The 13,124-nt window shown below is 44.7% G+C and overlaps 3 protein-coding genes across 3 annotated transcripts; 1 reads left to right on the top strand and 2 right to left on the bottom strand.

Moving 5' to 3' along the window:
* Positions 1 to 496: 496 nt before the first annotated feature.
* GCN1 (Gcn1p) lies at positions 497 to 8,539 on the top strand (the record flags this gene model as incomplete). The annotated part of the gene is made up of 1 exon (XM_020209062.1): positions 497 to 8,539. The coding sequence occupies one exon, from the start codon at positions 497 to 499 to the stop codon at positions 8,537 to 8,539; it is 8,043 nt and encodes a 2,680-aa protein (XP_020067606.1).
* Positions 8,540 to 9,087: 548 nt separating this feature from the next.
* Positions 9,088 to 10,194, bottom strand: CANTADRAFT_31205 (uncharacterized protein; the record flags this gene model as incomplete). Its single annotated transcript, XM_020208384.1, has 3 exons — positions 9,088 to 9,289; positions 9,434 to 9,705; positions 9,931 to 10,194. Coding segments are annotated over 3 exons (738 nt in total), but the record flags the coding sequence as incomplete, so codon positions are not given.
* A 1,333-nt stretch (positions 10,195 to 11,527) lies between these two features.
* CANTADRAFT_24981 (uncharacterized protein) lies at positions 11,528 to 12,153 on the bottom strand. Its single transcript, XM_020207280.1, has one exon. It carries the CDS (start codon positions 12,061 to 12,063, stop codon positions 11,893 to 11,895), a length of 171 nt encoding a protein of 56 aa, XP_020067608.1. The 5' UTR covers positions 12,064 to 12,153; the 3' UTR covers positions 11,528 to 11,892.
* Between the last annotated feature and the right edge of the window lie 971 nt (positions 12,154 to 13,124).

Raw genomic sequence — 13,124 nt, forward strand, 5'->3', positions numbered from 1 at the left:
CAGATGTTCGATTATAATTCGCCTGTTTTCATGATGGCAGAACGGACCTTCACCTATAATCTATTAAATTAGCGAAGGGTACCCGAATAACTGTCCACATTCCGAAGTTGCTACGGTATGGTGTTGCTCCACGTAAACCAATAGCTCAAATCTATCCTAGTTTCCTGCTGACTACTTGCTATCATTAGTTTGATGTCTACATACTGGAGTATTTGCAGACGCAAACCGTCCGGGTAACGCGCGCACTAGTCGCAAAAATTTTCATATTGGCACACGCGCACGACCCAGTCTGAAAGTATAGAGATCCAACTACTAGTGAATGATTCCAGGCATCACAAGCTGATTGAACTTTAGGAACGTCCCAGAACGGATACAACGACACAATTGCACACTTTCAGGTACAAACTCCTCGACCACTCCGTGATTTGCGGCTTCTAGACCCTAAAAGCCGTCCAGTACCATCTACACTACATTCCATCGTTCACCACCACCAGCCATGTCAGACTACTCCAATGCCATTACATCTTCGCTCACCTCGATAAGGATTCCTGCCCTCCAATCTATCCAAGAAGAGGTGAAATCATCCGCTATTGCCCAGGAAGACCTCCAGCAAATTGCCATTAGAGTCCTCAAGACTTTCAACTACTACCAGGATGTGAACTCCAGAAATGAGGCCCTCAAGACGTTAGAGGCGTTCATCAGCCACGATTCCAAGTACTTGAGCGTTTTCGTCAAGTTTATCAATGTTCAGGTCACCCAGAAGAACCTCACCATGGCCATAACCGACTATCTCACATTGTTGAACTGGATCAACAAGTTCCAGGTGCTTGCACAAGACCCAACCTTGGCTGAGACTATCATAAGGACCCAAGCCATAGTGTTGAATAACTGTGTCAGCCAGAGTTCGGACCCTTCCGAGCACCAAAAGCATCGTTTCAGAGTCCACCAAGCAGTCACCACTTCTACCAGGACGTCCATCGTCGAGGCTCTTGGATCGCTCCCTGAAGGCTCAGACTCATCTGTGTATTACAAGAGCATCTTGGACTCCTCTTTGTCCTCCGACACAGTGCTCACCTACTTGGGTGTGTTAGCATCAGCATTGGTCGACTTGACCCCCACTAGGCCAGCTTTGGTTGAACAGATCAGAGCAGGCTACAAAGCTCCCGTTCTTGAATATCTCACCAACCAGGTATTGTTGGCTAAAGTTGCTCCAGCTCCCCACTCGTTGGAGGTGTTTGGCAGCTTCGTTCACCTCCATATCTCCAACGAGGACTTTGCCAGCTTGCTTCCTAGTATCGAAAAGGCCATATTGAGATCCTCGGAAAACTCGTTTGTGATAATTTTGCCCCCATTTTTCAAGCACTTGAAACAAGTTGCAGGATCTACCTTGTTGGGCTCCAAGTTGTTGGGTTCCGTCTTTTCTGCCTTCAAGTCTCCCAAAGAGCCAGTGAGAAATGGGGCATTTGAGTGCCTCAAAAATATCATTAAGCCTGGCTTCGAGTTGACCCAACAAGATCATTTCAAGTATATTGATGAGGTGTTCAAGGCATTGAAATCCACCTCCAATTCCGACTCCAAGGCATTGATTTTATCCTCGTTGTCTTTGGCATCTTCCACGGTGGATTCCTCGTTAAAGATCATAAACGACTTACTCCCATTAATCCCCAAGGACCAAAATGAAACTTCGTTGGCCAGCTTGATCGAGTCGTTCGTGGTACACTCGTTCAGAGTGTTAACGGACGCAGGTGAAGTATCAGGTGATGATTTGAAAAAGATCTCCGTTCAATTCAACGCTGGTTTGACTGATAAGAAGCTTCCATTGAGAAGACTTTGGTTCGCCTCGTTGGGTTCCAGATTGTACTGTTTGTCCACTTCCAATGAACGCATCTCCAGCCTTGTTAACGCAGTTTATCCAAGCTTTGTGAAATCTCTTGAAGAGTCCCAGCTGTCCCCAGTTCCCACCGTCACCAATAAGGGTATCACCAATGCGTATGTTACAATTTCGTTAAGTGCCAAATACTCCCAAGAACTCACTGTGGACACGAAGCAAGTGTTCCAGAGTTCATTGAGCCCAGAGGACGAAAAGCCATCCATTTTGACAGATTCCAGAGTCTACACGAAATTCACTCTTGATTCCGAATTCGAGTGGTTAGCTAGGGCCTTGAGAGCAACCGTGCAATATTCTGCTAACTTGGAATACGGTCTTGCTTGGATTTATCTCTTGGTGTCCACAAACGTTCCCTACAAGTACAGACTCCAGAGTGTGGAGCTTCTTAAGGAAGCTTTATCAGAAAAGTCCCAGTTGAGTGAGGTTTTGATCAATGGAATCACTAAGATTTTGAAGGAAGACAAGGTCGAAGACTTGGCTTTGAATCTCAAGCAATTGAATGTGATCTTGCCATTAATGACCCAACTTAAGGACCAAAACGTAGTGGAAGAAAACTTATCTAAACTCATTGTCATTTCGAACCACGAAGTCATCCCCGTTAAGAACGGCTGGGTGGGTTTGGTGCAAAGAAGCAACTTCAATATTGATGTTGCTTCATTGTTGAACTCGAGATTCGAAGTCATTTTCAAGGAAATCTTCGCCTTATTGGCCTCAGTTAAATACGATTCTGCCCTTTATAAGGCTGGTGTCAAGGCTATTGGTATCATGGCCTTCATTTTACCCGACGTGGTGGCTCCTAAGTTGGCCGATAACATCAGAGAAGATATTGCTACCACTAAAATCAAAGAAATCGATACCAATTCCTTGGACATCTGGAGAGGTGTCGAAGGAGAGTTGGTGATCAATATTCTCAACCAGTCGACTGGAAAGAGTCAAGACAAGAATTCCAAGGACTACGAAATCAAGAAATGGGAAGAGTCAGTCAAGAAAGAATTGGCCACCAAGTCCAAAGGTCCAGCAAAGAAATTAACCAAGGAAGAATTGGTCTTGGTGAATGAGCAAATAGCAAAAGAATCAAAGATTAGAGCTGAGGTCCAATCTGCTGTTGATGCACTTCTTAAGGCTATTTCCATCATCAACGAGTTGGTCAATAACGCCGTCCAAGTTGACAACGGATCCAAGTATTGGTTCCCTGTGGCCATTACTCAACTTTTGGAAGTTGCTAAATTGAGCAGCACTCCCGAATTAGTCGGGTCTTTGCCAGTGACTACATTCCTCAACTTGTCGAAGCTCATATCTCCCAAGTTGGGCCATTTGAAGGAATTTATTGGTGTTGCAACCATCCGAATCAACTCTATTCCTGGTCTTCCAGAGAATTATCTTGACGAGGCTTTGTTGGATTTGACTGGAAGAATTTTGTACAGAGTCAAGATCTTGTCTGACAGTCAACCACTTGACGCTTTGACTTTATCTTACACTTTGCCCTTATTGACCAAGGTGTTGGAGATAGGAAAGCAAGTCGCGATCAGAAACTCCGCCACCAAGCAGGCTGTCACATCTGAGTTCGTTCAAGAAGATCCAGAAGAGGAACAGTTATTGTTGTCGATTGAAATTATTTCTACCCACTCCGAGTTATTCGAAGATGTCAGCATTCCTAGAATCAACATCTTGGAGGTGTTGATTTCCTTGATGAAGTTGCCATCTAAATCCAAGCTCTCCAAGGAGTGTTTCTTGTCCATGTGTCAGTCCCTTGGGGTGACCTACACTCCACAAGATTTGAAGTGCTTGTGGGATGCCATCATGACTCCAGTTCAATTTGTCAGAACAAGTATTTTGGAAGGAATTGACTCAGAATTTGACTTGACTGGCGAAGAAGTCAAGTATTCCAACGAATTGTGGATCGCTGCCCATGATAATGACGCTCATTCTGCTGAATTGGCCACCACCATCTGGGAAGATAACGATTTCGAGGTTTTGGAAGATGCTCCTTCTAGATTATTGACGTTGGCTGGAAACTCAGACTCTGGATTGAGACTCTCCATTGCCAAATCCATCGTTGATGCCGTCAACGTGCTTGGAAACGACTCTTTCGCGACTACATTGGACAAGCTTATCGACCTCTACCACGTCAAGAAGAACCCTCCACCAGCTGTATTAGACAGGTTCGGGTTGCCCATCCAATCATCTGCTAGCCAAAGAGATACTTGGGAAGACAGATCGACCATTGCAGTGACTTTGAAGCTTCTTTCGTCTCACTTCACCAGTGAATCCGTCGAGAAGTTGTTCAAGTTTTTGGTAGACGAGTCTGCATTGGGTGATAAAGAAGATGTCGTTCGTCAAGAACTCTTAGAAGCGGGAGTGGAGGTAATCAACCAGCATGGATTTGACAACATCGAGACATTGATCCCTATTTTCGAAGCCAATCTTGGTGCCAAGGATGCCAGATCCAAGGTGCAAGATAACATCAAGGAAAATGTCATTATTTTGTACGGTGCCTTGGCTCGTCACTTGAAGTCCACGGACCCCAGATTGAACACCATTATCGAGAGATTGATTAAGACACTTGATACACCCTCCGAAGATATCCAGTATGCCATTTCTGAAGGTTTGGCTCCATTGGTGAAATCCTTCGAGTCCGAATTGCAGAAGCACTTTGACCGTTTGTTCGAAACGTTGTTTAGTCTGGAATCGTTTGCTAAAAGAAGAGGTGCAGCCTATGGTATTGCTGGTTTGGTCAAGGGTATTGGTATCAAATCTTTGTCACAAAATGATATTGTCAGAGAGTTGATGGAAGCTTCTGACGACAAGAAAAACCCAAAGAAGAGAGAAGGTGTTTCCTTTGCCTTTGAGTGCTTGTCTCAAAGTTTAGGAAAGTTCTTCGAGCCTTACGTTATCGAGATCTTGCCTATTATCTTGAAGTTTTATGGTGATACTGCTGCCGAAGTCCGTGAAGCTACCGACTCGGCAGCCAAGCAGATCATGAAGAACACCTCCAGTTATGGTATCAAGAAGTTGATTCCTTTGACAATTTCGAATCTTGACGACGAAGCCCCATGGAGATCCAAGAAGGGTTCCGTCGAATTGTTGGGTTCCATGGCATACTTGGATCCTACCCAATTGAGTTCATCGTTGTCTACCATTATTCCTGAAATTGTCGGTGTTTTGAACGACACTCACAAGGAAGTTAGAAAAGCTGCTGACTTGGCATTGAAGAGATTCGGTGAAGTTATCAGAAACCCCGAAATCCAAGTAATTGTTCCTGATTTGATCAACGCCATTGGTGACCCAACCAAGTACACCGATTTGGCATTAGACAAATTGATCAAGACTCAGTTCGTCCATTATATTGACGGACCTTCGCTTGCCTTGATTATCCATGTTATCCACAGAGGTATGAAGGATAGATCTGCCTCCACCAAAAAGAAGGCTTGTCAAATTGTGGGTAATATGGCCATCTTGGTCGACTCCAAGGATTTGATGCCTTACTTGTCGCAATTGGTGGGTGAGTTGGAACTCGCCATGGTTGACCCTGTTCCTGCCACCAGATCGACTGCTGCCAGAGCTTTGGGTTCCTTGGTTGAAAAGTTAGGTGAGGAGAGGTTCCCAGACTTGATTCCAAGATTGCTTGGCACCTTGCAGGACGAAAGCAAGGTTGGTGATAGACTTGGTTCTGCACAAGCCTTGAGTGAGGTTATTTGTGGTTTGGGTATTGGCAAGTTAGAAGAGTTGTTACCAACAATTATTTCTTCAGCCACATCTCCAAGAAACCACATCAGAGCTGGTTTCATGCCATTGTTGTTGTTCTTGCCAGTTTGTTTCGGAACACAGTTCTCTCCTTACTTGAACCGTATCATTCCAGCAATTTTAAACGGTTTAGCTGACAGCGACGAGGACATCAGAGACACATCGTTGAGAGCCGGTAGATTGATTGTGAAGAACTACGCCAAGAAGGCCGTTGACTTGTTGTTGCCAGAATTAGAAAACGGGTTATCCGACTCCAGCTACAGAATTCGTCTCTCTTCCGTTGAGCTTACTGGTGATTTATTATTCCAAATTACTGGTATCAGTGGTAAGAACGAGCTTAACGAAGAGCAATTCGACAACTCGGCAGAACTCAACAAGACTTTGGTTGAGATTCTTGGACAAGATCGTCGTGACAGAGTGTTGGCTTCTTTGTTCGTTTGTCGTTCCGATGTTGCTGGTATTGTCAGAAGTGCTTCTGTTGATATCTGGAAGGCGTTGGTGGCCAACACTCCAAAGACCGTCAAGGAGATTTTGCCATCTTTGACTGCAATCATTGTCCGTAGGTTGGCGTCTAACGACGAGACTCACAGAACCATTGCCGCTCAAACTTTGGGTGAAATGGTTCGTAGAGTTGGTTCTAACGCATTGGCAAGATTGTTGCCTACTCTTGAAGAATCGTTGCAAAGCAATGATAATGATACCAGACAAGGTATCTGTATTGCTTTGAACGAATTGATCAAGTCTACTTCTGCCGAAGGTCTCGTTCAATACCAAGATCAATTCATCAGTATTATCAGAGACACTCTTATTGATTCTGACTCCAAGATTAGAGAAGCTGCGGCACAGGCGTTTGAATCCTTGCAAGAAGAATTGGGTAAGGTTGTTATTGATGAAATCTTGCCAAATCTTTTGAATTTGTTGGAATCATCCGATTCTCAAAACGCCTTGTTGGCCTTACAGGAGATCATGGCTTCGAAGTCCGACGTCATTTTCCCTATCTTGATTCCAACGTTGTTGACCCCACCAATTGACTCTTTCAAGGCCAACGCACTTTCGTCTTTGGCTTCAGTTGCTGGCACTGCATTATTCAAGAGATTGTCGTTGATTATCAATACTTTGATCAATGCCATTATTGAAGCTGAATCCGAGGAGTCTAAGGACGACATTAAAGCCGCTTTTGACAAGATCTTGTTGGCCATCGACACTGACGATGGTGTCCATCCATTGATGCAACAATTATTGTCGTTGGTTAAGCACGAGGATTCCGCAAAGAGAGCTATTGTCTACGGCAGATTGGGCAACTTTTTCGCCAATACCAACCTCGACTACTCTGTTTACTTGCAGGATATGATCGGACAATTTGTACTCTCATTGAGCGACCCATCCGAAGAAGTTGTTCAGGGTACTTTTGAGGCATTGACTGCCCTTGTCAAGAGACAACCAAAGGAGTCCTTGGAGAAGTTAGTCAAGCCAACATTCCAAGCTTTGAGCATTACTGGAGTCAAGGGAGAGGACTTGGCAGGTTTCAAGATTGCCAGAGGTCCAAACTGTATCTTGCCCATCTTCCTCCATGGTTTAATGTATGGTAACTCGGACCAGAAGGAAACTTCAGCCTTGGGTATTGCCAATATCATTGACAAGACCCCTGCGTTGAACTTGAAGCCATTTGCAACCGTCATGACTGGTCCTTTGATTAGAGTTATTGGTGAAAAGGTTCTGAGTGATATCAAGGCTGCTATCTTGAAGGCTTTGAACAGTTTGTTGCTTAAGATTCCTCAATTCTTAAGACCATTTATTCCTCAATTGCAAAGAACCTTTGTCAGATCGTTATCTGATGCTTCCAACGATACTTTGAGAGCAAGAGCTGTTGTTGCTTTGGGAACTTTGATTGGATTCCAGCCCAGAATCGATTCATTGGTTACCGAATTGGTTACCGGTGCTAAGACTGCTACCGATCAGGGTGTCAAGACGTCCATGTTGAAGGCTATGTTGGAAGTTGTCAACAAAGCTGGTAAGAACATGAATGAAACTTCCAAAACTTCGATCATGACTTTGGTTGAAGATGAAATCACCCTGGTCAACGATTCATCAGCGGTTTCATACGCTAGGTTGATTGGTTCATTGGCCAACATCTTGTCTGGGGAAGAAGCTGCCAGCATTATTAAGAGTAAGATTCTTGACAAACCAGACAATTCTAACGATAAATTCTGCATTTTGTCCATTAACTCGTTCTTGAGATACTCTCCTGGCCACATTTTCCATGTTGGTTTGATCGATGAGATCATCTCTTTCGTCATTAGCTGCAGCAATTCCACTGTACCATACGTGAGTGACAATGCTACCATTGCCATTGCTAAGATATTGTTGTTGGTTGGACAAAACAAGTCTCCTAAGGAAGAAAAATCCGAGTCGCCAACTCCGTTCGAACTCAATGACGAGCAAATCCTCACTTTGGTAAAGCAAGTGTCGCTCAATGCGATTCAACCAGCTTCTTCGTCACTCGATACTAGAAGACTCGCATTGGTTGTCATTAGAACAGTTGCTAGATTCCAGTTCGACAAAATTGTCAAACCAAACTTTGACTTATTGGTTCCAAGCGTATTTGCATGTCTTAGAGATCCAATCATTCCTATCAAGTTGGCCGCTGAAAAGGCTTATTTGTCCGTTTTTAACTTGGTTGATGATGTTGAAATGAAGGAGTTCAATGGTTGGTTTGAGGGTAAGGAGAACTTTGTCACCGTTACTGGTGCTAGCATCGTTCCAAGATCCATTGGTGACTACACTAAGAGAGTTGCCAGTAGATTGGCTGGTGTTGAAAGAGAAAGAATTGAAGCTGGTGGTGACGAAGAAACCATGTTCAGTGACAGGTTTGAAGATGAAGAGGAGGTCTGGGCTGTTGGTAGCTGAACAACCCCTTACGCTATTTAGAGTAGTTGATCGTAACTATATGATAAATATATCTAAGAGTAACTAATTCCACAGTTAGTCCCAACCACGCATCTGAGTGCTGTATTATCATTTGTAGTGCCTTATTACCGGGTTCGGTTAACACATAGAGGATCTACTTGTACACGAATTTGGGTCCCTACACTTGTTCAAAACACTCAAGAGTGTGAATATATCTATTATACAGTAATATACAGCTAATTACCCTGGCCCGCCTTTCCGAATGTAGTGGTCTCATTAGAAGAACCTCTTCTCTTGAGAACATGGTTATTATTAGGAGATGTAAAATACAGAGAATCCTTGAAAAATTCCCTGGACAAACTAGGCATCGACAAGTTTGTTGGTAAATCAAGATTCAAGCTCCTGAGAGATGGCAACGCATTCTTTGGTTTCCTAGATGCTTCTGAATTAGGTGAATTTTTGGGAGATTCTGTAGATGTGGATGGTGGAGTGGTGGGGTCTGCATTGTCGGAAGGAGGTTGTGGAGGCTTCACCGCCTCTACATTATTACTGGCGGATCTGAATGCCGGTGTCATGAAAAAATTGGTTAAGTTGGTGGAACTATTGCTTGCTGAGGCGATAGGAGTATTCACTGCTGACAACCCCAACACCGGGGAGTTTGGTAGGGTGAAGTTATTAGGATTGGGGCTATTTGGTCTTGATTTCTTCAATCGCAGTTTGACGTAGTCCATATCTTTGCTCTCGAAGGTTCTATCATTGGAAGGTTGCGGATGGTGGATGTGCGATGGGGGGTTTATGGGAGTCATCATTTGGAACGATGATAAGGAATTGATGTACTGCTTCTTGGTGGGGGCCAAGCTGGTGTAGCTTTTGGACTTGTCTGCGTTGGACAACACCGCCACATTGGACAAATACTGGAGGTTGTTGCTGGAGCCCGTTTCAGGCACGTTGGCGATGTGGAAGCTGGCGTTGCCGTTGGCACGCAGTTGCATGGATCCGGAGGTGGAAGTGCCAAAGTAGTCCGTCAAGGAGGGCAAGGATTTTGCGTTGTTAGTGGCCACGCCTGGCGAGCCAGTTTCCATGAGCTTGAGTTCTTCGGAGGCTGCACTGGCGAGGATGTCAATATTCATGGTGCTAGGAAGCTTCTTAAGCGAGGGAGGCGACGACTTAGCTGCCGTGGGAGGTGACGACTTGAGCGTGGGCAGCGCCTCGTTCTCGCTGGGAGGGGTATTGGAGTTGTTGCTGATTTCGTCCTCGCTTGAGTTGGAAGACTTGATTTCCTTGGGAGACGAAGGTTCTGCGGCTCCGTTAGGGGGCGACGGAGTGGGTGAGCCCGGCGACTTCCTCTTGTGGGCCTTGGACGAGATGGCGATGGGAGGTGTGGCCACCACACCTGGTGCTGGAGCGTTGTCGTCGCTAAAGCTGATGTTGTTCTTGCTGAGGTTCTTGTTTCTGCGCGAGTTGGGGTTGGTGTGGATGCGCAAGTGACGAGTCAACTCGTCGCTTCGGCTGAATCGCTTGAAGCACCCTGGAAACGTGCATGCATGGGGTTTTTCACCTGTGTGGGTTCTGATGTGTCTTGTTTGGTGTTCTAGTCTGTGGAACGCCTTGTCACAGAGGGGGCACTTGTAGGGCCTGGAGGTGGGGTCCTTCTTCTTAGCTTCTGGGGACAGCAAGGAGTCGTCTGGGATGTCCATGGGGGGTAGGTGAGTGGTCGGAGAATGTGGAGGGATGGTATCAGGAGGTGGTAGTCTGGTGGTAGTAGGAGATAGTGCTGGTGCTGTGCTTGTTCTGGTGGTTCGGATAGAAGCGTCGGGAGGTCACGCTGAGTAGGGGATGGAATCAAGAGGTAGATCTGCTACTGTGCTGGTGTTGTAAGAACAGGTGATGGTGTCTTCTGTTGTGCTGTGCTGTGCTGTTGATCTTCCTGGTGTAACTCTGCTGATTTCTAGCCAAAAATGAGCCAAAAACAATGGCGATAAACCCCGTAGTGTGCCAGTTAGTCGCCCGCCCTAAACGTCCCAAAGCGTTTGGTGGGGAACAGTCCTAAAATTTTCGCGACCCGGGGTTGTCTGCAGGAGATGGGGAAGATCATCGGTGGGTTTCTTTTTTCCGCCGGCACCCCGCAAGTCGGGGATGGATGGGATGGGGGGTTGAGGTTGTGGATTGGGGGATTGGGGCGGTGGAGGGTAATAGGGGAGGTTAGGCTGGGAATGTCTGGGTGGAGGCGTTCCCGGAGGGTCGCTGCTCGGCCCACGTGATCCCATCTGGGAGTTGCACCCGAGATCGGCCAAGCCCCTTGCCACAGAAAGTGCGGGGTGTGGTGCTCCCGGAAAATCTGCGGTGCTTGGTCACGTGATCTCGCCCTCGTTTACCCGTCAACCATTTAGCCCTACAGGGTTCCTGGCCCTCCTGGCCACAATGTCTCGCCGGAAATTTTGCCGGCTGCCACCAGTACCTCGAAATTGACAGCTAATGTCCAACCAGCCGAAGCTTCACCTGCACATCTCCATCGCTGTCGGAGAATTGTTGGTGCATTTGTGGCCTCAGCCCGTTTAGCCCACCTCAAATGTAAGTTTTTCCCGCAAACCTAAATGTTTGTCCGCCCTTATCGCCGGGTCAAGGGCCTGGTTTGACGTGGTGTTCCCTTGACCCGTTTCCCGGAGTTCTTTAGCTGGGAAGGAGCTGGCGATGCTACCAACCATGCGAACTGTTATGTACTGCACCCAACCTTTCTCCACAGATTGTATCATGTGCAGTATCGGGGCTTACACTTCAATATCCTTTCTATATTTCGTATTAAGTAGCAACAGCAAGGTTGGCTCTAGTGATCTGCACAGCGCCAGAAGAATCTGTCATGTTGCTAATAGGGAATTCAGGGGTGGTACATTCAAAAATCACATGCGGTCGTAATCGAGTCAAACCACCCCATAGATCTCTATTGGTGATATTACTTACGCTAAGCGTTAGGTTATATACTATTTCCATTGGATCCTTTGCATGAAGGACGGCATTCTCTATCTGGAAGTTAACTTTACCCTTTGACAGAATTACTTTTACATTTGGAAGGACATACTAGAATTGGCAACTTAAAGCAGTTAATGGATTGAAATCAGCATAAATATTTTGTCTCCATACGGGCCATGCTTCTTTGGCTCTCCAAAAGTATAACCAGAATAATTGTTGCATTACCACAAGTCTGAGTTGTAGCACAGCTTCAATGAAAATGACATCACCTGTAACTAAATAGAGGTGTTATTATAAAGAGAAACTCTTTTTTTTGAGACTCTTATCTATTGAAGTAGAATGGGCAATCACAGAAGATTTATTTCCACATCAAGTAACACAGGACTCTAAGAATATTCAAAACCTACCTGAATACGAGGGTTCGAGTACGCCTTTAAGTTGTATAAAGCACTAGTTAAGCTATCTCTATAGCTGCTGGCAAAACCATTTAATTGAACTGCCGGCAGGAATGGAGGCAAATAGAAGATGTTAGCCCTTTTCTCTAACTGGAAATACATTCATCTTTCATTGGCCATAGATTTAGGAAGAGTTGTTATCTATAAATATCTTATAAAACCATTACACTCAATACAGCTTTTCATTTCTATCAGCTATTATTGCCCTAGATCCATCGGCTTCCATCGGCTGGATCACTTCCGTTAAGTTCTATCATTTAATGAGATAGGCTTCTCAAATACAAGCTTATAACTAATCGAAATCATATTACACTGAGAACTTGGTAATTTTCGTTATTATAATCTTAGCTGTTCTTTGTCCTCCATGAGGACACAGTTTGTGGTATTCAACTTCCAATTACCACGCCTTTCTTCAAAAATTGAACATCTACCATAATTTATGAAAAGAATCATATCTACAAGCTTGTAAGAAACGGGCAACTCGTGTCTTATTATGTTATACTAAGGAAAGATTGACGGATATGTATCTGTTCAATCGAAGCTTAAGAAGCTACTCGATCTTTTATCGAAATCTTGTAAATACTCAAGATTTTCTTCATTAAAGTACAAGATACATTCTTTCATCTGATCTTTGGTTTGGGGTTAGAAAACCTTCCTTTTGGCATCACCGCTGGCACATACTACCTTATTGTGTTTTAATTCACTGCATATCACTTGTAGACTAGATTAATGGTGAATAGGAGACTGAAGCAACTAACCAAGGGTATCAATTTTATCTATTCTAAATATGGAATCTCCCACAATCATTGTACGTACGTCAATTCAGGTGATTTACTATTACTGATACTCCAATAATGTGAGTATTAGTTTCTGTTTAAGCTGCATTAACGACTAAATACAACCAACGAAATTGGTTCAGGAACAGCCAGTACTATAGACCATTCAAAAAAGGATATTCTGTTTCCTAGTACACTTTATCCACAACAATACATCTTAAGTAAAATAAACTAAAATAATTCTTTAGAAAAGGTATTAATATAGACAGGAATCGATCAATAAGGATCGATCAATAAAACTCTCGGGAAGCAACATCTTGCATCATTTCGTTTGGTGTGTCGTCCAATCAGCGTGGTGGTGCGAGACTTGGTCGTCCAGCCGTCGTT

This window comes from Suhomyces tanzawaensis, assembly GCF_001661415.1.
Source record: "Suhomyces tanzawaensis NRRL Y-17324 unplaced genomic scaffold CANTAscaffold_1, whole genome shotgun sequence".
NCBI lineage: Eukaryota > Fungi > Ascomycota > Pichiomycetes > Serinales > Debaryomycetaceae > Suhomyces > Suhomyces tanzawaensis.

Excerpts from the sequence above, each read along its gene's own strand:
- CANTADRAFT_24981 (XM_020207280.1), bottom strand. The coding sequence starts at position 12,063 with ATGTATTTCCAGTTAGAGAAAAGGGCTAACATCTTCTATTTGCCTCCA.